The sequence below is a fragment of the Oncorhynchus gorbuscha genome, linkage group LG13 (genome assembly GCF_021184085.1).
Source record: "Oncorhynchus gorbuscha isolate QuinsamMale2020 ecotype Even-year linkage group LG13, OgorEven_v1.0, whole genome shotgun sequence".
Taxonomy (NCBI): Eukaryota; Metazoa; Chordata; class Actinopteri; order Salmoniformes; family Salmonidae; genus Oncorhynchus; species Oncorhynchus gorbuscha.
The window spans coordinates 53,536,415-53,562,693 of NC_060185.1; the positions used below are offsets into that span (position 1 = coordinate 53,536,415).

Sequence of the window (26,279 nt, forward strand, 5' to 3'; positions counted from 1 at the left end):
AGCATGGTCCCCCTTGGTTTCCAGTCTGCTGAGTGGAGTGGATGCAGTCATGAACCCTTGTTTTCCTCTCTGTGTGAGACTACCTCAGGCCACTACTGAATACATCACATGCCCTTCAACTCGGAATCAGAGAAGGTTTGATGGAAACCCAAGTTTCGTGTTTTCACGAAAGTGGCTAGGGCAGTCAAATACTTCAATACTTTGTGGCAATCTTTTGCACACCTGAGTACCTTTAGGCTACACACAGTTTGTTTGTTTTAAAATAACGATTCTATAGGTACTTAGTAGAGCTGGGCGATATAAACAAAAATCCATATTGTGATAAATTGCCTGAAATTGCGATAAAAGGATGACCCTTTAAACTACTACCAGTAGTTTGATGGTTCCAGCTGTCAATTGTCCATTTAACAATCGCCCATATTAGCATTTAATTTCAAACTTCACATTTCTCTAGTATAGGCTACTTATTGTAATGAACAACATCAGCAAAATGCCTGCGATAAGTGATCGCTGTGGTCAGTGTCAAATGTTCGGTTTATCATCCCAGCTCTAGTACTTAGGCTTTGTTTCTGTGCCTCTGCTGTCTCCAACTAAACAAACACAATTTCTTCTAATAAAGATTCTTTGAGGACTGTCCCTTCCATAGGTTCCTTAGGTTGTCTTTCCTCCTGCTGTAAACTAAAGACTCTTTGGTTACTCTGCTCTAAATTGACGAGTTCCTTTCTTAGTTACTCTGCTCGAGATTACTGCTGTAAAGAAAAGACTACCTCTTAGGTTAATGTTTGAAAGTAAATACTATTTTAGTTAATCTGCTGTAAAGAAAATACTTCCTTGGGTTACTACTGTAAACACTTCCTTAGTTACTCTGCTCTGAAGTCAATACTTCTTTAGGTTACTGCTGTAAAGTAAAGATTTCCAGAGGTCCCACTGTTGGGCTTGACTTAAACACTCTTTCTCTTTTCAGACACCCCCTCCGGTCCTGCTCCTCCACAGTCTGACAGACAATGAGGGAGACTGGAGCATCCTTCCTGTGCTGCCTTAGTAAGTGCTTGGACCTGTCAGCTCTCAAAAGAGCAGCCATTGCCCACATTCACAAAGACTTCCATCTTGTAATTCCCATCCATACAGTACAGTATGGATGTAATGATTCACCGATAAAGTTTACGAATCGGTGGTTAAACATTTTTTGGGCCTCAAATGACTTCCTACCTTCCGAAAATACCGCTCATATTTTGTGACAACTGCGTCCTCTCCTTCAGTGTTGAACTTAGAATGTAATTATGTTGATGGTTATTGAGTCATTTTGCATGCCGAACAACAATATCAGTAGCCTATTCAAACTGCGCACTGTGTGCAGCCTCGTGAGCAGACCAACGAGAGAGGTAGGCCTATTTCTGATCGACAAGTCACATTCAGCATTTAAATGTTTGCAAAATGGCCTTCACAATAACAGGATTAGCTACCATACTATGATAGTTACCTATAGCCGCCCGTCAACTTATGCCCTGTTCTGCCTTTTGCTAGCCTGGGTGTCAGTCTGTTTCTGCTCTCTTGCCAACTACTTATTGAATTCTCATGCCAAACAATGACAACAATGATGGAGAAGGCAAGAGCGTAATACCAATCTGGAACCAGGCTAGCCTTTTTCCTACAATGAGGTCAAAACAAGAGGTCATGTCATGAATGTATCCACTGGTTCAATAAGCTGTGCAAAGGTCTGGTGACCCTGACAGTATTTCTGCTTCCTCAGTTTATCCTTGTTGTTTGGGAAGAACTCATCCTGGTTGGTGTTTCTGGAAGAGGAGACTAACGTCAAGGTGACCAAACTGCTCCAGGCCCTCAGGAAGTTTGACAGGAGAAAAGTAAGTGACCCACAGACTTAGGATTGTAATAATAATATTTTTTACACGGAGGGACCGCTCTGTACCAGTCTTTACTTACCGTATTCACAGTACTTCACTTCTCCTTAGCCAACGACAGGGGAAACCCACACCCTAGGCAACAGCAGTGACTAGGGTCTGGGATTAATGATGGACTCTCTTGCTAACTCCGAAAAGGAAATAAACTATTCCGGGTATGGTCCTCTTCAGCAGAATACCGACTCTGAAATACTAACCCTGGTTATGGTAAAATTAAAGTGAGGATTGGACATAATTTTTAATTCCAACCTTAAGCATCGGGTTGGATCCTGTATCTGGGCCCATATAAACCTAGTTTCTAGGCAGATAGGTTGCTTCCGGAAATATACCAATGCTCCAGCTTAACACATCTGCAGAAGTTCCAGCATCAGTTGGGATAGAGTGGTCGGAAATAGGAATCGTGTTACCGATAACGTCGCTGCCGGATCCACTTGTTGCTCTAGCTCAGGGATGGGCAACTCCAGTCCTCGGGGAACCCAGCTAACACACTTGACTCCAATAATCAACTTCAGTTTAGAATGCAATTAATTGAATAAGCTGTGTTTGCTAAGGATGGAGAAAAAGTGTGACACCACTCTGGCATCCCAGGATCGGAGTTGCCCATCTCTGCTCTAGCTAAATGCAATTCCTGCCTGCATTTTAAGCTCTGCCTACCCAAACTCATTATTTGTTGGGAGAGTTGTCTGTCATGAAGAGGAATTTTATGAAATGTTAGATAGAAGCCGACATCATCCCCGAACCTTGTGCCGTTGCCTATCTTGGCCTGTCTAGGCCTGCAGTCCAACCAGCCTGTAAAGCAGGCTGTCTGTCAAACACAGTATGAGCTGTTTTAGCCTCCCATCCTCCAGAGGCCTAATTTAATCTCTCACTCCAACAAAAATAATAATGTTAACGTTTTATCTTTACCGGCAGCACAGATGCATGCAGGGTTTATTAAGGTGTCATCATTTGGGGCGGAAGGTAGCTTAATGGTTAGAGCATAGGGCCAGTAACCGAAAGGTTGCTAGATCGAATCGCCGTCGCTCTGCCCCTGAACAAGGCAGTTAACCCACTGTTTCGAGGCCGTCATTGTAAATAAGAATTTGTTCTTAACTGACTTGCCTGGTTAAATAAATAAGTATTCATATATATATATATATATATATATATAGAGAGAGAGAGAGAGAGAGAGAGAGAGAGAGAGAGAGAGAGAGAGAGAGAGAGAGAGAGAGAGAGAGAGAGAGAGAGAGAGAGAGAGAGAGAGAGAGAGAGAGAGAGAGAGAGAGAGAGAGAGAGAGAGAGAGAGATTTTTTATTTTGAAATACACAATTTTACTTCTAGCTCGTCTCCAGGGCCACTCTCTGAGGTTCAGGATCCAGGTGTTGCAGGTTGATTACCTAGTTGTTTTAAACCACAAGCACAGGATGCCAATAGAAGGTTTTGTCCTCCATAGTGTTATTGAGTTAATATTAATTTTGTTTTAGAAAAGTGGATTCTGAGGATAAAACCAGATAATGACAGTTGAAAGAGGTGTTGCTTCATTTGTTTTTGAAGCAACAGAAATGTGAATGCTTAAACTTTCTGGATTTTGTTACCATCAATCATTTGTATAGGTTTTATCAATGTTTCCAATTTACTTGGCTTTCCTACGGTCAAACATATATTTCTTGTTGTCTTGGGAGTTAAAAAATTATGTTTTTGTTACTTATTTTTATGGATGAAAGATTAGTTTTTTGATAAGCCTGTACAGTTGAAACAGGCTTTAAACCAAAGCACGGGATAGAGAACTCAAAGCCCAATATCATCCAACGGCCATCCTGATTAGTACATCCCGATACCGTCCAATGAACAACATCAAACTAATTACACCTCCCGGTGGTACACCAGACCTTCACCAAAAAATGGTTTTGTTCTTATTAACAGAGAACAGAGGTTCAAGCTATTCTTACTCTGAAAAACAATGCATAATAATTAAGTGAACCTTCCATCTGCTAGCCGAGACAGCCTGGAACCTGTAAGGGATTCCAATTCCAAGTGGGACATAGAATTCATTATTATCTCATCATCCACACACAGCCCTGAGCTCTGCGCACAGCGCTATATCAGGGATGTAGGCTGTCGGAAAGGATGTAGGCTGTCTTATGACTCATTTTAATAAATCACTCTGTATGTGTGACTCCAATTTAGACTCAATTCGATTCAGTATTAACGCAGGGACCATCTTTACTATGCTCAAATAAAGTCCCAGAATAGTTTTGGGTACTTTAATAACAGCTACTACTTTAATAACTGGTAGACTCCCCTCAGAGATATGCTTCCATTTATACGAATAAAATAAGTGTATGCATGCAAGCAGTAGTTTGTTAACAAAGACATGAGTACATTTGCTTGTAATGTCTAATTGGGAATCATGTTTGCTCTTTTTATAAAATGTCTTTCTGCAATGTTTCTAATGTTTATCACTTCAATGAATACAGCCCAGATGTGTGGCGCATTAGCAGCAATGTCACCATGATGCTGATGATGTCACATCCATCCCTCAGGAGTGGTTCCTGGGTAAACCTCTTCATGATGAGGAGTCGACCATCATCCACCACTACGCCTTTGCAGAGAACCCCTCCATCTTTAAATACCCAGACTTCTCTGCTGCCTGGGCCCTTAGCATCCCCCTGCTTGACAGGTCAGGTCCTAATCTATATCTACCTTGTTTAACTCTTGTTGTCTCCATCTGCCTTTAAAGGTGCAATCTGTGATTTGTACATCCATTTTTTTTTTTACTTCTAAATGAATTAAATAACTTCTGTATTTCTTCTTGGAAAATATAACTTATGAATGCCTCGTGAGATTAGTTCAACTGTTTTATCTGATCAGAACCCAAAATATAAGCTGTTTCAGTCCACTGTTTATAAACAATGTGTACTGAACAAAAATTTAAAGTGGTGGTTCCATGTTTCATGAGCTGAAATAAAAAAATCCCAGAAATATTCCATATGCTCAAAAAGCGTATTTCTCTAAAATGTTGTGCACAAATTTGTTTATATCCTTCTTAGCGAGTATTTCTTCTTTGCCGAGATAATTCATCCAACTGACAGATGTGGCTTATCAAGAAGCTGATTAAACAGCATGGTCATTACACAGGTGCACCTTGTGGGGACAATAAAAGGCCACTAAAATGTGCAGTTTGTCACACAACACAGTGCCACAGATGTCAAGTTTTGAGGTGAGGGAGCGAGCAATTGGCATGCTGACTGCAGCAATGTCCACCAGAGCTGTTGCCTGATAATTGGATGTTCATTCCAACGTTGTTTTAGAGAATTTGGCAGTGCGTCCAACAGGCCTCACAACCACAGACCACGTGTAACATCCGGCTTCTTCACCTTTGGGATAAAGTCCACCCAGACCCACCCAGGGCTGCACCCCTACCCAGTCATGTGAAATCCATCGATTAGGGCCTAATGATTTTTATTTCAACTGATTTCCTTATGTGAACTGTAACTCAGTAAAATCTTTGAAATTGTTGCATGTTGCGTTGATATTTTTGGTCAGTATAAGTTGAAAAAAAAAAACTTTATAGCTTTAAAATCTAGTTAGAACTATCAGTTTGATCTGATGGATGCACCCATAGATCTATTTTCCCTATTGGTCTTTAGAAACCTGAATAGTGACCACATCTCAGCAATAATGTGCTCTACTGGACAATGACTTTTTTTATACTGTTTATTTCAGTCTACCAATAATCATTGTTCAATTCTTAGTGGTCTAGGGAAATAAGAATATTTATAACTGCAAATTCTAATAGACAGGGATTTGATCTTGCAGGCTCGCAAGCAAAGTGAGAGATGAACCACTCAAGTCTGACTTCACTATCGATCTGAAGCATGAGGTGAGATTTATATCTGACCGCTTTATCACTGTGAGTTCTGATGGTTCTAATGGAAATGTGTATAAAGAGTAATTCAATCAAATGTAAAATATTGGAATATCGGCTACAGTTTGACGGCATGGAGTAAAGCAGATGTTTTTATCGCTTCACAATTTGTGTCACTAACCACGAATCCCTCCACAGTTTTTATGCACATATAAAACCCATATTTAAAAAATGATGGAAACAGGAAGTCTGGGTACAATTTTAGAAATGCAAACAGATCATTTTTTGTTCGACATGGTGGGATCTTTTTGTGTCTGTAAAATTAATTATGCGAGAAATGGCAGTGGAAATGTCTTAATGCGCAAATATTGATATAACCATCATATTGGGGGAAACGAATTGGAGTCCCACTATGACTCGAGAAAGAATGCAGTTTATTAGGTTACAGATTAAATAAATTATGATGACGTTCAGAGTATGGTGTGAGTGCACAGTGATCTTGATGCTCCTTTCCCAAACATATTGAGGATCTTATTCCGGTGACATGATGATTATTGCTTGACTGCCGTTTGACAACTAAAAATATCCTTGCTCTTATCCATAATAATCTCATCATGTAACTAGCCTACCGGCATTGTATCTGCAAGCTGTTGGTTAGAGCACACGTGCCAAGACCAGAGTGGGCACATTTGTTATTTAACACAAAAGTTTGTGACAAAACTAGAGTTAGAGTTGAAAATGTGATGGAAACTCATATAACTTTAGATTTGTTTTTCGGGACATGAAAACTTAAGCGATCAAAGTATTGTACATTTTCGGTGCACTACGTCATCACACACTGATTTTTGCCCGCAACAAGTCCATTTGATGGAAGCACACCACTGGTGGGAAAATTTGCATATTTTATTTTTGCGGATTCTAGAATATTGTCATGAAAATCTGTTGCAAATTGGATTGAAACCTAGTTGATCTTCAATTTGTATTATCCTTCTCTGCTGTCCCCTGCCTTTTCCTGCTGCTGTTGAATGGAGAGCCAAGCAGATGCTAATCAAGTGAAGTATAATTTAATATAACCAGGTGTCAAAAACTCATTACATCTGACAATAGCCCAATAGAAGCAGCTTCCTCCTCATAAAGCCCCCCGGTGGCTGTCACATTGTTTTCTGAGGACACTCTGTCCCTGTGACTTTGCCTTTCCGTTCTGTTTTTTAGCCCCATCTCAGAGCATCTTCAGTCCATCATTCAGGGGAGAAATAGAATTGCACTCACTGTATCCCTGTCTCTCTGTCTCAGCTGAGTTTTTCTCCCAACTGTCTGGACTCATATTGCCTGTCACATTTCTCTGACTCATGGATTTAGCCTCAGATATGAAAGACAGGGAAAGATAACACTTTACAATAAGGATATATTAACATTAGTTAATGCATTAGTTAACCTGAATAAATAATTCATTCATATATCTACTAAGCAATTATTCATGGTATGTATGTTTACTAAGCCATCAACAATCCATGAATTCATTATTTATCAAGCTTATAGTTCATGTCAGTTAATAGGTTAGACGTCAGTGAGGTATTTGACATTATTGATCATAGTCTGCTGATGGAAAAATGTACAGTTGAAGTCGGAAGTTTACAGAGACCTTAGCCAAATACATTTAAACTCAGTTTTTCACAATTACTGACATTTAATCCAAGTAAAAAGGTCAGTTAGGATCACCACTTTATTTTAAGAATGTGAAATGTCAGTATAATAGTTGAATGAATTATTTATTTCAGCTTTTATTTATTTAATCACATTCCCAGTGGGTCAGAAGTTTACATACACTCAGTTAGTATTTGGTAGCATTGCCTTTAAATTGTTTAACTTGGGTCAAACGTTTTTCCACAAGTTTCCCACAATAAGTTTGGTGAATTTTGGCCCATTCCTCCTGACAGAGCTGGTATAACTGAGTCAGGTTTCTAGGCCTCCTTGCTCGCACACGCTTTCTCAGTTCTGCCCATATATTCTCTATAGGATTGAGGTCAGGGCTTTGTGATGGCCACTCCAATACCTTGACTTAGTTGTCCTTAAGCCATTTTGCCACAACTTTGGAAATTTGCTTGGGGTCATTGTCCTTAATTTAATTTCAAAAGCAGAATGATCAACATCACAGTTTCATCACAAGCGTTTCTAACGTTAGCTAACTTGAAAGATTAGCCTACCAAAACAGTAGGTAGCTAACAGCAGATAATGACTTGGTATAAATGTCTGCATTGAACTTCATTTTGGTAGCCAAATTTTTGCCGTTTGTTGTAAATACTGCTGTCACAGTGTTTTGAAATGTTAGACATGGCATGCTAGCTAATCATTAGCTTGGTGGCTAGCTTCTTTTTTTGTGATTACAGGTTTTATTTGTCATTATGGTGAGCTGCAGTGATTGGCAAATCTTGGTTTGATATTGAAGTGTAGTATGTTGTCCCCTGGAGGTGGAGGTGAAGTAGCTGTGTAATTTCGTAGCCTACATTTTTCTGGATCACAGAGAGGCAAACACGAACTCACTGGGCACGTCGAACCAGCGCTTCTCACTTGCAGCTTTCATCTCAAGACAGTCCTTTCCTACTCCAGTGTTATTGGGCTCGTAAGTGTTGCGGTTAGTGTAATAAAACCTGGACCAATCTGACCACATTCATGTTCCCTCCTTGACTGCATTAAAACCTCCATCCCAGGTCCTAGGTAGCTGGCCAGTGGTATCCTGTATCAGTGCTTGCATGGACTGGTACTTTAAAAAGCTCTGCACGGATGCTCGGTTTCCACTAAGTGCCAAACAGTTTTGCTCCAAATTGGCCCATGACCACTGAATGCTGACAAACTTGAAACAGCGTGATCCATAGGTTTTCATGAAGGATTCTGCCACCACTATGCTTCACCATAGGGATTGTGCCAGGTTTTCTCCAGACGTGACGCTTGACATTCAGGCCAAAGAGTTCAATCTTGGTTTCATCAGCCCCGAGAATCTTGTTTCTCATGGTCTGAGAGTGTAGATTGATGAGGAAAAAATGTACATTCTCTCCATTTTATAATAAGGCTGTAACGTAACAAAATGTGGAAAAGGTAAAGGGGTCTGAATACTTTCCGAATGCACTGTATATCAGACCGTATAGCACTGGTATGACAAAACAGTATTTTTACTACTCTAATTATCTTGGTAACCAGTTAATAATAGCAATAAGGCACCTTGGGGGTTTGTGGTATATGACCAATATACAACGGCTAAGGGCTGTATCCAGCACTCCGCTTTGCGTCGTGCCTAAGAACAACCCTTAGCTGTGGTATATTGGCCACATACCACACCCCCTCGGCCTTATTGTTTTAATCAAGTATTGAGTGAATTTCATTCTCTACCTCTTCGAGGTCACTGTAGTTACAAATTCTCTCCTCTTCCATTTCACCGCAATACCGTTCTGTTTCAATACACGGCAATATCCCTGATCTTACCTGTGCACATAGGGGGCGGCAGGTAGTCTAGTGGTCAGAGCGTTGGATTAGCAACCGGGCGGTTGCAAAATCGAATCCCCGAGCTGACAAGGTAAACATCTGTCGTTCTGCCCCTGAGCAAGGCAGTTAACCCACTGTTCTTAGGCCGTCATTGAAAATAAGAATTTGTTCTTAACTGACTTGCCTAGTTAAATAAAGGTTTAAAAAAACTCCTGCTTTTAAGTAGGGTGTACATAACACACACTATGGACACCCCTTCATATTGGTGCATTTGGCTATTACAGCCACACCCATTGATGACAGGTGTACAAAATTGAGCACATAGCCATGCAATCTCTATAGACAAACATTGTCAGTAGAATGGCCCGTCCTGAAGAGCTCAGTGACTTTCAACCTCCACCATCAGAGGATGCCACCTTTCCAACAAGTCAGTTTTTCAAATTTCTGCCCTGCTAGAGCTGCCCTGGTCAACTGCAAGTGCTGTTATATCTATGAACAACAATGTCTCAGCCGCAAAGTCGTAGGCCATCAAGCTCACAGAACGTCAAGTGCTGAAGCATGTAGTGCGTAAAAATCATCTGTCCTCGGTTGCAACACTCATACCAAGTTCCAAACTGCCTCTGGAAACAATGTCAGCACAATAACTGTTTATCGGGAGCTTCATGAAATGGGTTTCCATGACCAAATGGCCACACACAAGTCTAAGATAATTATACGCAATGTCAAGTGTTGGCTGGAGTGGTGTAAAGCTCACCACCATTGGACTCTGGAGCATTGGAAACGCATTTTCCGGAGTAATACATCTCTATCTGGCAGTCCGACGGATGAATCTGGGTTTGTTGGATGCCAGGAGAACGCTACCTGCCTGAATGCATAGTGCCAACTGTAAAGTTTGGCGGAGGAAGAATGATGGTCAGGGGCTGTTTTTCATGGTTTGGGCTAGGCCCCTTAGTTCCAGTGAAGGAAAATCTTAACATTACAACATACAATGATATTCTAGACTGTCATTCCAACTTTGTGGCAACAGTGTGGGGAAAGCCCTTTCCTGTTTCAGCATGACAAAGCCCCCGTGCACAAAGCGAGGTCCTTACAGAAATGGTTTGTCGAGATCGGTGTGGAAGAACTTGACTGGCTTGCACAACCCCATCAAACACCTTTGGGATGAATTGGATCTTGAACTGCGAGGCCTAATCGCCCAACATCAGTGTCCGACATCAACGCTCTTGTGACTGAAGGAAAACAAGTCCCCTCAGCAATGTTGCAACATCTTGTGGAAAACCTTCCCAGAAGAGTGAAGGCTGTTATAGCAGCAAAGGTTCGACGAGCAGTTGTCCTCATACTTATGGCCATGTAGTGTATCTCTCACACAACAATTTGTTCCTAATCAAACAATGTCAATAATTATTTAGGTACATGAATAATCTCCTCCACCCATTTTATTTTCATATTGCATCGTCAGTTGTTTTTTTTAAAGCATCTATGTCTACCTTAATTTTGTTTTCGTATGTATGTTTACAGTCAGACTGTTGGAAAAGGTCAGACAATTCGGATGCCCAGGCTTTCCCGTATGGAGAGAACCCATTGAAAACTTTTGCTGGCTATTCTGGCAATTGGCATATCCAACAGTCGATTCCAAAGTCTCACCATGCATGCCTTCCATCTCAGCTCACAGGGTTCCCAACACAGGTCCCCACTAATTCCCAGTGTAGGTGCAAACTTGTGGACACACAAAAATCACTTACTGATTTATTTCTGCTATATTTCTATAAAACTTATATTTCTATGGAAGGCCGGGCAACGTTGGATGACCGTTACCTAAATAACTTACAACTCATACCTTATTGACCGTTGAAAAGATTTAGTGGAATTCACAGAGAGGGGAGGGTTGGGGAATTTCTCTCAAACCTCCAAATTAAAATGTTTTTATTACTTGATTATTAATTATGATAAGGATGCCGATATGTCTATTTATGTATATATTTCACTTTATTATTAGAACATTCAAATGTGCAGCAGTAAGGCAACAGTTTATACAATGACATAACGTGATAGTTCAGCAATTTTTGCATACTTAGATATTTGCTTCCTTACCTTAAAAGGACTCGGAATGACTTCTAGTGTCCTGCTAGGTGACCTAAACTGGGACATGCCTCTTAAGGACCCGTCCCTTTAAAAAAAAAAATGTCACCTAAAATTACATACCCAAATCTAACTGCCTGTAGCTCAGGACCTGAAGCAAGGATATGGATATTCTTGATACCATTTGAAAGGAAACACTTTGAAGTTTGTGGAAATGTGAAATAAATGTAGGAGAATATAACACATTAGATCAGGTAAAAGATAATACAAAGAAAACAAAGTTTTGTTCATACAATCATCTTTGAAATGCAAGAGAAAGGCCATAATGTATTACATTTACATTACATTTAAGTCATTTAGCAGACGCTCTTATCCAGAGCGACTTACAAATTGGTGCATTCACCTTATGACATCCAGGGGAACAGTCACTTTACAATAGTGCATCTAAATCTTAAAGGGGGGGTGAGAGGGATTACTTATCCTATCCTAGGTATTCCTTAAAGAGGTGGGGTTTCAGGTGTCTCCGGAAGGTGGTGATTGACTCCGCTGTCCTGGCGTCGTGAGGGAGTTTGTTCCACCATTGGGGGACCAGAGCAGCGAACAGTTTTGACTGGGCTGAGCGGGAGCTGTACTTCCTCAGTGGTAGGGAGGCGAGCAGGCCAGAGGTGGATGAACGCAGTGCCCTTGTTTGGGTGTAGGGCCTGATCAGAGCCTGGAGGTACTGAGGTGCCGTTCCCCTCACAGCTCCGTAGGCAAGCACCATGGTCTTGTAGCGGATGCGAGCTTCAACTGGAAGCCAGTGGAGAGAACGGAGGAGCGGGGTGACGTGAGAGAACTTGGGCAGGTTGAACACCAGACGGGCTGCGGCGTTCTGGATGAGTTGAAGGGGTTTAATGGCACAGGCAGGGAGCCCAGCCAACAGCGAGTTGCAGTAATCCAGACGGGAGATGACAAGTGCCTGGATTAGGACCTGCGCCGCTTCCTGTGTGAGGCAGGGTCGTACTCTGCGGATGTTGTAGAGCATGAACCTACAGGAACGGGCCACCGCCTTGATGTTGGTTGAGAACGACAGGGTGTTGTCCAGGATCACGCCAAGGTTCTTAGCGCTCTGGGAGGAGGACACAATGGAGTTGTCAACCGTGATGGCGAGATCATGGAACGGGCAGTCCTTCCCCGGGAGGAAGAGCAGCTCCGTCTTGCCGAGGTTCAGCTTGAGGTGGTGATCCGTCATCCACACTGATATGTCTGCCAGACATGCAGAGATGCGATTCGCCACCTGGTCATCAGAAGGGGGAAAGGAGAAGATTAATTGTGTGTCGTCTGCATAGCAATGATAGGAGAGACCATGTGAGGTTATGACAGAGCCAAGTGACTTGGTGTATAGCGAGAATAGGAGAGGGCCTAGAACAGAGCCCTGGGGGACACCAGTGGTGAGAGCGCGTGGTGAGGAGACAGATTCTCGCCACGCCACCTGGTAGGAGCGACCTGTCAGGTAGGACGCAATCCAAGCGTGGGCCGCGCCGGAGATGCCCAACTCGGAGAGGGTGGAGAGGAGGATCTGATGGTTCACAGTATCGAAGGCAGCCGATAGATCTAGAAGGATGAGAGCAGAGGAGAGAGAGTTAGCTTTAGCAGTGCGGAGCGCCTCCGTGATACAGAGGAGAGCAGTCTCAGTTGAATGACTAGTCTTGAAACCTGACTGATTTGGATCAAGAAGGTCATTCAGAGAGAGATAGCGGGAGAGCTGGCCAAGGACGGCACGTTCAAGAGTTTTGGAGAGAAAAGAAAGAAGGGATACTGGTCTGTAATTGTTGACATCGGAGGGATTGAGTGTAGGTTTTTTCAGAAGGGGTGCAACTCTCGCTCTCTTGAAGACGGAAGGGACGTAGCCAGCGGTCAGGGATGAGTTGATGAGCGAGGTGAGGTAAGGGAGAAGGTCTGGGCTTGAAGGTATTATTCAAGCCCAGTCGCGATTTTGACCAGAAGATGGCAAGAGTGTATTTTAAAGTTTTAGACTGATCCAATGAACCATTGCATTTGTGTTCAACATTTTGTATCAAGACTGCCCAAATGTGCCTCATTGCTTTATTAATAACTTTTCAAGTTCATAATTGTGCACTCTCCTCAAACAATAGCATGGTATTATTTCACTGTAATAGCTACTGTAAATTGGACAGTGCAGTTAGATTAACAAGAATTTAAGCTTTATTTCCATGTTACTTACAACCTCATGCTAATCACATTAGCCTAGCTTAGCTTAATCGTCCTGATCCTGTAGTGGTTAAAGGGTGAGATCAAGCTGATCATAACTGTTATAGCCCAATTTCTATCTTGCCCTGTATATAAAGTGTTGGAAAAACTTGACAATAATCAACGAGCTTTGTTGATGTCTATAGTATTCTCTCTGGTATGCAGTCTGGTTTCTGCTCAAGTTATGGATGTGTCACTGCAACCTTAATGATGCCACCACTGCTTTTGACTCTAAGCAATGTTGTGCTGCTATTTTCATAGACGGTACACTGTCCTTTTCTCAGCTCATATCGAAAGCTGCAGTCTAAGATTAAATCTAGACATGGTTTCCTCTATCGTAATCACTCCTTTTTCATCCCAGCTGCCAAACTGACCCTGATTAAGATGACCATCTTACCCGTGCTAGATTACAAAGATTTATGCTTATTTATAAAAATCCTCTTCGACCCCCTTCCCCTACCTGAGATGCCTACTGCAACCCTCATCCTCCACAGCACCCATTCTGCCGGTCACATTCTGTTGAAGGTCCCCAAAGCACACACATCCCTGGGTCAATCCTCTTTTTGTTTTGCTGCATCTAGCGACTGGACCGAGCTGCAAAAACCACTCAAACTGGACAGTTTTATCTCCATGTCTACATTCCAAGACTCAATCATGTAACTTGTTCTTAATTGACTTGCCTTGTTAAATAAAGGTTAAATTAAATAGAAAATGACTGCAATCCACGCCTTTTTGTTTGAGTATTTTGTTGAATTAGCTACTGCCAACATTTAGCAACATTATCATTTTAGACCAATTCCCCATGCACAGTCATATCCAAAATGATTGGTACCTTTGAAAACGATAAGCAAAAAAAGACTGTAAAAAAATGTATTACATTTTTGGGGGGGGGTATTTGGACACCTGTTTGTTGAACATCTCATTCCAAAATCATGGTCATTAATATGGAGTTTTTTCCCCTTTACTGCTATAACAGCCTCCATTCCTTCTGGTAAGGCTTTTCACTAGATGTTGGAACATTGCTGCGGGGACTTGCTTTCACAAGCGCATTAGTGAGGTCGGGCACTGATGTTGGGCGATTAGGCCTGACTCTCAGTCAGCGTTCTAATTCTTCCCGATGGTGTTCGATGGGGTTGAGGTCAGGGCTCTGTGCAGGTCAGTCAAGGTCTTCCACACCGATCATGACAAACCATTTCTGTATGGACCTAGCTTTATGCACGTGGCATTGTCATGCTGAAACAGGAAAGGGCCTCCCCCAAACTGTTGCTAGAAAGTTGGAAGCACAGAATCGTCTAAAATGTCATTATACTGGAACTAAGGAGCCCAAACCATTATTCCTCCTCCACCAAACTTTACAATTGGCACAATACATTCAGGCAGGTAGTGTTCTCCTGGCACCCGCCAAACCCAGATTTGTCCGTCGGACTGCCAGATGGCTAGGCGTTATACATCACTACAGACAAAAGGTTTCCCCTGCTCCAGAGTCCAATGGTGGCGAGCTTTACACCAATCCAACCGACACTGGTATTGCGCATGGTGATCTTAAGCTTGTGTGCGGCTTCTCAGCCCTGGAAACCCATTTCATGAAGCTCCCGACGAACCGTTCTTGTGCTGACGTTGCTTCCAGAGGCAGTTTGGAACTCGGTAGTGAGTGTTGCAACGGAGGACAGACACATTTTACTCGTTCTGTTAGCTTCTGTGGCCTACCACTTCCCTGCTGAGCTGTTGTTGCTCCTAGACATTTCCACTTCACAATAACAGCACTTACAGTTGACCTGGGCAGCTCTAACAGGGCAGAAATTTGACAAACAGACTTGTTGGAAAGGTGGCGTCCCATGACGGTGCCACGTTGAAACTCATTGAGCTCTTTAGTACAGCCATTCTACTGTCAATGTTTGTCTATGGAGATTGCATGGCCGTGTGCTCAATTTTATGTACCTTTCAGCAACGGGTGTGGCTGAAATAGCTGAATTCACTAGTTTGAAGGGGTGTCCATATACTATTGTATATACTGTAGTTACCAAAACTACAAAATAGCAAAATGAGATACAATAACTATCTAAGATACTCAAGTGAGAGAGTGGTGTGGAGCCATTCACTCTTTCCTTCCTCCAACAACTCTGCAGAACTGTCTTTGTTTCGGCGACGGTCTTAGTTTTGCTGACGAGACCACCTCTGACACGACCGCCACTTACAGCTGCCGCTGAGAAACCAGGGGGGGCTAAACTAATTGTTAATTGCTTAGTAGAGGTGAAGAGAACGCGTTTCTGTACTAATTGCTGATTGCCTAGGAGAGGAGGAACCAATCCCACTCCAATACAGCCACTGTTGCTCCCTGCGTACAGACAGAAACTAAAACAAGAAGCTTCCGCGCTGAGGTCTGTTCAACGCTGGTCCGACCAATCTGATTCCACACTCCAAGACTGCCTCCATCACGTGGACTGGGATATGTTTCGTATTGCGTCAAATAACAACATTGACGAATATGCTGATTCGGTGTGCGAGTTCATTAGAACGTGCGTTGAAGATGTCGTTCCCATAGCAATGATTAAAACATTCCCAAAACAGAAACCGTGGATTGATGGCAGCATTCGTGTGAAACTGAAAGCGCGAACCACTGCTTTTAATCAGGGCAAGGTGACCGGAAACATGACCGAATACAAACAGTGTAGCTATTCCCTCCGCAAGGCAATCAAACAAGCTAAGCGTCAGTATAGAGACAAAGTAGAATCTCAATTCAACGGCTCAGACACAAGAGGTATGTGGCAGGGTCTACAGTCAATCACGGATTACAAAAAGAAAACCAGCCACATCACGGACCAGGATGTCTTACTCCCAGGCAGACTAAATAACTTTTTTGCCCGCGTTGAGGACAATACAGTGCCACTGACACGGCCCGCAACGAAAAAAATTGCTGACTCTCCTTCACTGCAGCCGACATGAGGAAAACATTTACACGTGTTAACCCTCGCAAGGCTGCAGGCCCAGACGGCATCCCCAGCCGAGCCCTCAGAGCATGCGCAGACCAGCTGGCTGGTGTGTTTACGGACATATTCAATCAATCCCTATTCCAGTCTGCTGTTCCCACATGCTTCAAGAGGGCCACCATTGTTCCTGTTCCCAAGAAAGCTGGTAACTGAGCTAAACGACTACCACCCCGTAGCACTCACTTCCGCCATCATGAAGTGCTTTGAGAGACTAGTCAAGGACCATATCACCTCCACCCTACCTGACACTCTAGACCCACTCCAATTTGCTTACCGCCCAAATAGGTCCACAGACGATGCAATCTCAACCACACTGCACACTGCCCTAACCCATCTGGACAAGAGGAATACCTATGTGAGAATGCTGTTCATCGACTACAGCTCGGCATTTAACACCATAGTACCCTCCAAGCTCGTCATCAAGCTCGAGACCCTGGGTCTCGACCCCGCCCTGTGCAACTGGATACTGGACTTCCTGACGGGCCGCCCCCAGGTGGTGAGGGTAGGCAACAACATCTCCACCGCGCTGATCCTCAACACTGGGGCCCCACAAGGGTGCGTTCTGAGCCCTCTCTTGTACTCCCTGTTCACCCACGACTGTGTGGCCACGCACGCCTCCAACTCAATCATCAAGTTTGAAGACGACACAACAGTGGTAGGCTTGATTACCAACAACGACGAGACAGCCTACAGGGATGAGGTGAGGGCCCTCGGAGTGTGGTGTCAGGAAAATAACCTCACACTCAACGTCAACAAAACTAAGGAGATGATTGTGGGCTTCAGGAAACAGCAGAGGGAACACCCCCCTATCCACATCGATGGAACAGTAGTGGAGAGGGTAGTAAGTTTTAAGTTCCTCGGCGTACACATCACAGACTAACTGAATTGGTCCACCCACACAGACAGCATCGTGAAGAAGGCGCAGCAGCGCCTCTTCAACCTCAGGAGGCTGAAGAAATTCGACTTGTCACCAAAAGCACTCACAAACTTCTACAGATGCACAATCGAGAGCATCGTGGCGGGCTGTATCACCGCCTGGTACGGCAACTGCTCCGCCCACAACCGTAAGGCTCTCCAGAGGGTAGTGAGGTCTGCACAACGCATCACCGGGGGCAAACTACCTGCCCTCCAGGGCACTTACACCACCCGATGTCACAGGAAGGCCATAAAGATCATCAAGGACAACAACCACCCGGGCCACTGCCTGTTCACCCCGCTATCATCCAGAAGGCGAGGTCAGTACAGGTGCATCTAAGCTGGGACCGAGAGACTGAAAAACAGCTTCTATCTCAAGGCCATCAGACTGTTAAACAGCCACCACTAACATTGAGTGGCTGCTGCCAACACACTGACTCAACTCCAGCCACTTTAATAATGGGAATTGATGGGAAATAATGTAAAATATATCACTAGCCACTATAAACAATGCTACCTAATATAATGTTTACATACCCTACATCATTCATCTCATATGTATACGTATATACTGTACTCTATATCATCGACTGCATCTTTATGTAATACATGTATCATTAGCCACTTTAACTATGCCACTTTGTTTACATACTCATCTCATATGTATATACTGTACTCGATACCATCTCCTGTATCTTGCCTATGCCGCTCTGTACCATCACTCATTCATATATCTTTATGTACATATTCTTTATCCCCTTACTCTTGTGTCTATAAGGTAGTATATTTGGAATTGTTAGCTAGATTACTTATTGGTTATTACTGCATTGTCGGAACTAGAAGCACAAGCATTTCGCTACACTCGCATTAACATCTGCTAACCATGTGTATGTGACAAATAAATTTGATTTTTTTTTACCAAAACGAGTTACAAATTGCCATGCCCCTTGATCCTGGTTGATGTGTCAACAACTATCTGCAGTCAGCAGTTCACACATCAACTAGGCTACTGGGAAGACAGGCAGGACTTAAAGTAGATGGCCCTAGCTAGCAAAAAGACAGTAATAGACAATATATCAAGACAAATAATATACTTATCACACCTGGCGATATCAGGAGTTCTCTACATCTAAAAACTACCATGAAGTCTGAAAGACAGACTGAGTGGGTGGGGAGCTAGTAGGCCAAGTGGGTGGGGTGGTCACCTTGACTGACAGGTTCTTTGAAAACGCCTATGTCAAGCAACATGAATGTGGTGTTGCAGTGAGATTATCTCCAGCAAATTTGCTGCTCCACAATGCAAATCAAACAACATTGAAATTGCATGCAACATCCAATCCTATCATCCATCACATCATGGTTTCATAATTATACTTTTTTTAATCTAACTGTTTGGTTATTGTAACAGCATCAATAAAGACAAAATGTTAGCTGTATAATTAAGCTAGCTAGCTAGTTCATCATGGACAATTTCAGTTGAAAATGTACAGATTGAGGTCTGGGTACTTTTCATTAAATATACTGTGTATGTTGACTGCCAGACAATGTTCATATGTTATGACTATCAACGTTGTCAAGAAGTTTGTATGAATCTTATGTTTGATGTGTCTCTTGATGTAATGACATGACAACTGCGTTGGAGTTTTGGGAAGCCCTTCCCTCGCTTTTGTTCTATGCTGGCTGTAAACCTAGCTAACCAGTTACTAGCTAACACCAGACACAGATAAAAGCTAAAACCTATAAGTATGTTTGCCTTAGGGGAAACCTGTAATTATATTTGCTGACAGGCTGCAGAAATGGACACCAGTTGACTAGCTACTTAGCTATTTTAAGGTCGACCGATTTAATAGGAATGGACGATTTAATTGTGGCCAATTTTCAAGTTTTCATAACAATCGGAAATTGGTGCTTTTGGAAACTTTATCAATGTAGAAGAAAATAAATGTTTTCCTACTTTGGTCATCCTACTTTGATCTAGTTTCATCCAAATATCACATTTCATGAAAAACATGATTTGGGCTGTTCAGGACCTCTTTAATCTCATTTTAAATAACTGTATTGTTGCCTTTCATGGCTTCCTGTTTCACCGGGGCATTAAAAAAGAGGTAACATGCATGTAAAATCCAAATAACTCACAGATGATATTGAAATGGTTTTTGACTTTCATAAATCAGGCAATGGGTATGTAAAAACAACTGAAAACGAAATATACCACTTTACCACTATTAGGGCAACAATTAAGAAGTTTAAACCACTGGAACCATGATAAACTTGCTAAACACAGAGAAGATGTTCAGGAGGCAAAGAAAAGTCCCAGGGGCACCAGTTGGAGAATTACAGAACTTAGTCGCATCTTGGGGTCATCAAATCTAATATTAGACGCCACCTCCAAGCCAATAGGGTATTTGGAAGGGTTGCCATAGAAATGCCTTTATTGAGAGCAACCAACAAATGCAAACACCTAGAGTTTGCTAAACATCATTGTGACTTGGATTGGAACCGGGTGCTTATGGTCAAATGAGATGAAAATGGAGCTCTTTCTCCACACACAACAGTGGTGGGTTTGGCCTCGACAGAAGGATGCATATGTGGAAAATAACCTAATATCTACTGTAAGATATAGTGGTTGATCTTTGATGTTATTGGAGCTTTTTTGCTTCCACTGGTCCTGGGGCCCTTCTGAAGTCAATGGTATTATGAACTAGAAGGACATTTTAGCCAAAAACCTGGTTGCCTCTGCCGGGAGGTTGAAACTTGGCATCAAGTGGATCTTCCAGGAAGACAATGACCCCAGGCACACATCAAAATCCACACAGAAATGTTTAATTGACCACAAAATAAACATTTTGCAATGGCCATCAGTCTCCGGACATGAACTCCATTGAAAACCATTCCACTCCATTGACCAGGTGGCGAATCGCATCTCTGCATGTCTGGCAGACATATCAGTGTGGATGACGGATCACCACCTCAAGCTGAACTTCGGCAAGACGGAGCTGCTCTTCCTCCCGGGGAAGGACTGCCCGTTCCATGATCTCGCCATCACGGTTGACAACTCCATTGTGTCCTCCTCCCAGAGCGCTAAGAACCTTGGCGTGATCCTGGACAACAAACTGTCGTTCTCAACTAATATCAAGGCGGTGGCCCGTTCCTGTAGGTTCATGCTCTACAACATCCGCAGAGTACGACCCTGCCTCACACAGGAAGCGGCGCAGGTCCTAATCCAGGCACTTGTCATCTCCCGTCTGGATTACTGCAACTCGCTGTTGGCTGGGCTCCCTGCCTGTGCCATTAAACCCCTACAACTCATCCAGAACGCCGCAGCCCGTCTAGTGTTCAACCTTCCCAAGTTCTCTCACGTCACCCCGCTCCTCCGTTCTCTCCACTGGCTTCCAGTTGAAGCTCACATCCGCTACAAGACCATGGTGCTTGCCTACGGAGCTGTGAGGGGAACGGCACCTCAGTACCTCCAGGCTCTGATCAGGCCCTACACCCAAATAAGGGCACTGCGTTCATCCACCTCTGGCCTGCTCGCCTCCCTACCACTGAGGAAGTACAGTTCCCGCTCAGCTCAGTCAAAACTGTTCGCTGCTCTGGCTCCCCAATGGTGGAACAAACTCCCTCACGACGCCAGGACAGCGGAGTCAATCACCACCTTCCGGAGACACCTGAAACCCCACCTCTTTAAGGAATACCTAGGATAGGATAAAGTAATCCTTCTCACCCCCCCCCTTAAAATATTTAGATGCACTATTGTAAAGTGGTTGTTCCACTGGATGTCATAAGGTGAATGCACCAATTTGTAAGTCGCTCTGGATAAGAGCGTCTGCTAAATGACTTAAATGTAAATGTAAATGTAAATGAAAACCTGTGGTTTGAATTGAGGAGGGCAGTCCATAAGCACAGACTGAAGGATATCAAGGATCTGGAAAGTTTCTGTATAGCGAAATAGTCTATGATCCCTCCCAGTGTGTTATTATAATCTCATAAAAACATTTATAGAAAAAGGCTAAGTGACGTTGTCCTTGCAAGGGGAGGATGTACAAAGTATTGAAAACAAGGGTGCCAATAATTTTGAATTTTTTAAGATTTATTTTATAACTTGTTGAACAATATACTTTTCTCAGAGCAATTTGAGAGCAATTTGAGCAAAATGCTTTGGTTTGGCTGGTGCCTAACTGAACGAGTGTGCTCGCATACTCCTTTAAAAGACTTAAGCTAGAAAAACAAGAAAAAGCAGCGATAGTACTGTTTGTACACGTTGAGACGCCATAGCCACTTCCTCAAAAAACGTAGAATTATTCTAAGATAACTCAAGAAATCTGTCATCATTTTGACGTTTTTGTCGAGTAGATCTTAAGATGTGCTAAGATGTTCGGTGCAGTATTACTCAAGTCAAAAACGCATGAAAACGATTGGTCTCTCGTTGAATGACAACAAACATTTAATTGAAGAATCCCTACTGTTGACAAATTACCGACGAAGGGGCATAGACTTCAACTACTGATTTCGGCTTGCCTCAAGAAAAAATGTGTTTGCATGAGCAGCTGCAAAAAAACAGTAACAGTATCTTCCCATGTTGTTCCAGGTAGCTCTGTATATCTGGGAGAATGGCCAAGGGCCTCGTCTGACGGCAGTCCCAGAGCTGTGTACTGAGCCAGAACACTCTCCCACTGCCCAACACTGTGCTACCACCCTCAGCAGTCCTGCTCCCCTGTGTGTAGGTACCAAGTTGTGCATACTGTACATCACAGGTCCATTATTGACCACAGATCTGGGTTGAATTGTTTTTTGTTTCTTACTTGGTGCACTTGATTGGGGTTTAACCGGCATTGCACCAATGGAATAGTCCCAAAGGGGCAGATACATGCTTTTGGCCCAATTCTACAACACCCCCCTGGTCCCACACAGGAACAATGATTATGTCACTCTTTATGCATGCAAACTATCAGAGTTGGAGAGGAATCTCAGGATTACTTCATTGTCCAAATCCTCTTTTTCCCTCAAGCGTTATTTTAGAGAACCCTCAAATCTTCTTCCAGTACTTTACATTCCTGGATGAGACACTCTTCAGCAGGAAATTCCATGCTGGATTTCTGTTTCACAGCGTCGGGCAGCTGGCGTCCTCAAGAGCCGTGTTGGTATCACACCTTGTACCGCTTTTCGGGATTCATGTGTCCAAAAAAACAACACGGCCTGTTAAATCAAAATAACAAACAAATAAATGAGAATTACAACCCTTGATGACTCCATCTTAACTTCATTGTATCCTATAAGGTTATTCAAGCAATAGTAAAATAGACTACAGACAAGTGTTCCCTCATTCAGGGGCAGCGATCTCTCTCGGTCCTTCTCGTGATCCCAATCACACGTAGGACTATTGATAAATTATAAACTTCTTAGTGTTTACATAGCCCATTTAAGTATTTTTAGTGAAGGTAATCAACCCCATTAACTGAGTGTTTCTTTCCCTGTATCTCAGACATTACTTAAAAATATTTCAAACATTTTGTGTATCAGGTTTACATTGGATTTTTCCTTACATTTCTTAACAAGAGAATGTATGCAACCAAATTTCTGACAATAGATACTTTCATTTGTGTGCCCTTTAAGGTGCATAATTTCTAACCTGTGAAAAAACAATGAAAACCAAAATAACAAGACCCCACACAATAAACCAGTATAAACACCACTAACAAATATTCATTGCAGGTCAAAAACAAACAAAATGGTTAGGCCTTACTTAATTTGGGAGTTCCCTTAACAACTCAATCTGGGTAGCTTCATACTAACTCCCAAGGCACCTGCCTCGGAAAGCATTTTAAACATGATTTTAAAAAACTTGGTAGCAGACATTCCATCAGTCCTGGAAGAAAGAAAATAAACATGTACTTAGTTTGCACATCATCAGTCCAAAAAAATCTTCATCTTAATTGAGTTCACTGCATCTTGGGCAGGAAGTCTTAAGCCATGCCTACACAGAATTATACTTCAGACACATCAGATGATATGGTGTCCCATTAAGCGGAATAGGCACCTTCCAAAGATAACCATCCCAGAGCCCCTTTCTTGTAATCTTATCATTTTTACCTGTTGCATTGACATATGTTCTGTACGGACAGTCCCTGAGACCTAAACTAGTCATCATATGAAACCTGTTGTTTAACAACTCTACTAGGTCCTTCAAAAAGTCAGTGCTGGCTTATCAGCTGACTATTCAGTACTAAAACATTTATTTGAATCTACTTCAAATCTGGACACAGTTCCACGTATTGGAAACAAATTGTTTTAGATGACATTACATTTGTTCTACCCAAACTATAGAATTAAGTAATAATAATTGGAACTTGTCAAAAACGTATCTTATTCAATTCTTCATACTTCTGTCCCACAATTCCCCACTGTGTCCCATAGTCTGTTTGAGTTCAGTTAGCACTTGCTGCTATCTATTGTTCCACAGGAAACGTATCTCTAACCCAAACACCAGATGTCAGCCCCAATGCTCAATCCCTCTGTTCGTAATGTGACCTTATATTGTGCTATCTGAAAACCACTAATATTACCATTCACTTTGTTACTTTCACGAGTCTCCATATCTGTTTCCCTCAACTAGGATTCTCTTCTTCCCAATCGGAAGACTTAATATCTACTGCTAATATACTTGGGATCACTCTCAAACAATGTTCTGCTTTTCCCCATATTGCAAGGTTTAAAATCAAAACAAAACAAACATGATAACTTTCTCCATATTAGAAGGCATTGTTTATAATTTTGTCTACCCTAACTATGTCACTCTATATTTATTTCAAATTTCTGTTGGATATTCACTTTCTGCTTCACACTTATTAAATGTCTATTATTTTAAGATGAACATCTAATGCCCTGACTTTATGAAATACATCTGCCAATTCAGAAGGGAAGAGATACACTTTGGAGGGAGCTTCCTTTTTCAGCTCTCGAGACAAGAATCTCTTTCTGGGATCAACTTTCACTATAACTGGGCTGGCACTGTCTATCAGTCCCCTATTGATGGCGTGCTCTGTCCATACTAAGTCTCTACCTAGCAAGTTAAACTCGATTAATGATTATACATTCATACATTGTTACTTTATCAAATCTAGTAACCCATTATGCTACTAATTTCTCTGTGACTGTGCAAGTTGTATGTTATTATTTCTATTATTACTTCATGAAAACTCTAATAACCCATGATACCCTTCATACAGTTGAAGTCGGAAGTTTACACACACCTTAGCCAACTACATTTAAACTCAGTTTTTCACAATTCCTGACATTTAATTCCAGTAAACATTCCCTGTCTTAGGTCAGTTAGGATCACCACTTTTATTTTAAGAATGTGAAATGTCAGAATAGTAGTAGAGAGAATGATTTATTTCAGCTTCTATTTCTTTCATCACATTCCTAGTGGGTCAGAAGTTTACATGCACTCAATTAGAATTTGGTAGCATTGCCTTTAAATTGTTTCACCTTTGGTCTAACGTTTCTGGTAGCCTTCAACAAGCTTCCCACAATAAATTGGGTAAATGTTGTCCCATTCCTCCTGACAGAGCTGATGTTCCTGAGTCAGGTTTGTAAGGCCTCCTTGCTCGCACATGCTTTTTAATTTCTGCCGACAAATTTTCTATAGGATTGAGGTCAGTGCTTTGTGATGGCCACTCCAATACCTTGACTTTGTTGTCCTTAAGCCATTCTGCCACAACTTTGGAAGTATGCTTGGGGTCATTGTCCATTTGGAAGACCCATTTGCAACAAGCTTTAACTTCCTGACTGATGTCTTGAGATGTTGCTTCAATATATCCACATAATATATTTTATATTTTTGTTTCATCAGACCAGAGGACATTTCTCCATTTCTCCAAAAAGTACGATCTTTGTCCCCATGTGCAGTTGCAAACCGTAGTTTGGCTTTTTTGTGGTGGTTTTGGTGCAGTGGCTTCTTCCTTGCTGAGCGGCCTTTCAGGCTATGTCGATATAGGACTCGTTTTACTGTGGATTTAGGTACTTTTGTACCTGTTTCCTCCAGCATCTTCACAAGGTCTTTTGCTGTTGTTCTGGGATTGATCACCAATGTACGTTCATCTCTAGTAGACAGAACGCATCTCCTTCCTGAGCGGTATGACAACTGCATGGTACCGTGGTGTTTATACTTGCATACTATTGTTTGTACAGATGAACGTACCTTCAGGCGTTTGAAAATTGTTCCCAAGGATGAACCAGACTTGTGGTCTACAATTTATTTTCTGAGGTCTAAGCTGATTTCTTTAGATTTTCCCATTATGTCAAGCCAAGAGGCACTAAGTTTGAAGGTAGACCTTGAAATACATCCATAGGTAGACCTCCAATTAACTCAAATGATGCCAATTAGGCTATTAGAAGCTTCCAATGCCATGACATTATTTTCTGGAATTTTCCAAGCTGTTTAAAGGCACAGTTAACTTTGTGTATGTAACTTCTGACCCACTGAAATTGTGATACATTGAATTATAAGTGAAATAATCTGTCTGTAAACAATCGTTGGTACAATTAATTGTGTTATTCACAAAGTAGATGTCCTAACCGACTTGCCAAAACTATAGTTTGTTAATTTAATTAGGACTAGGCCCTTTAAAAAAAAGTTTCCTGCCTGAATGACGTGCCCAAAGTAAACTGCCTGTCGCTCAGGCCCTGATGCCAGGATATGCATATAATTGGTACCTTTGGAAAGAAAGTAGTGGACTTAGGTATTTACATCCACACCCCCCATGTGCATCTTCAACAATTCCTAAATACCTACCATATTAATAA

The 26,279-nt window shown here is 42.2% G+C and overlaps 1 protein-coding gene across 2 annotated transcripts in view; it reads left to right on the forward strand.

Moving 5' to 3' along the window:
• The window catches only part of LOC123993157 (beta-1,3-glucosyltransferase-like), a 147,042-nt gene that overhangs the window by 96,790 nt on the left and 23,973 nt on the right, over positions 1-26,279 (forward strand). The window contains exons 5-9 of one of the 2 annotated variants that reach the window (XM_046295003.1): positions 965-1,041; positions 1,751-1,862; positions 4,442-4,578; positions 5,718-5,781; positions 22,063-22,194. In XM_046295003.1, the coding sequence (XP_046150959.1) occupies positions 965-1,041; positions 1,751-1,862; positions 4,442-4,578; positions 5,718-5,781; positions 22,063-22,194 (522 nt within the window). The remainder of the gene's footprint in view (positions 1-964; positions 1,042-1,750; positions 1,863-4,441; positions 4,579-5,717; positions 5,782-22,062; positions 22,195-26,279) is intronic. The other variant, XM_046295004.1, reaches the window with a different exon arrangement.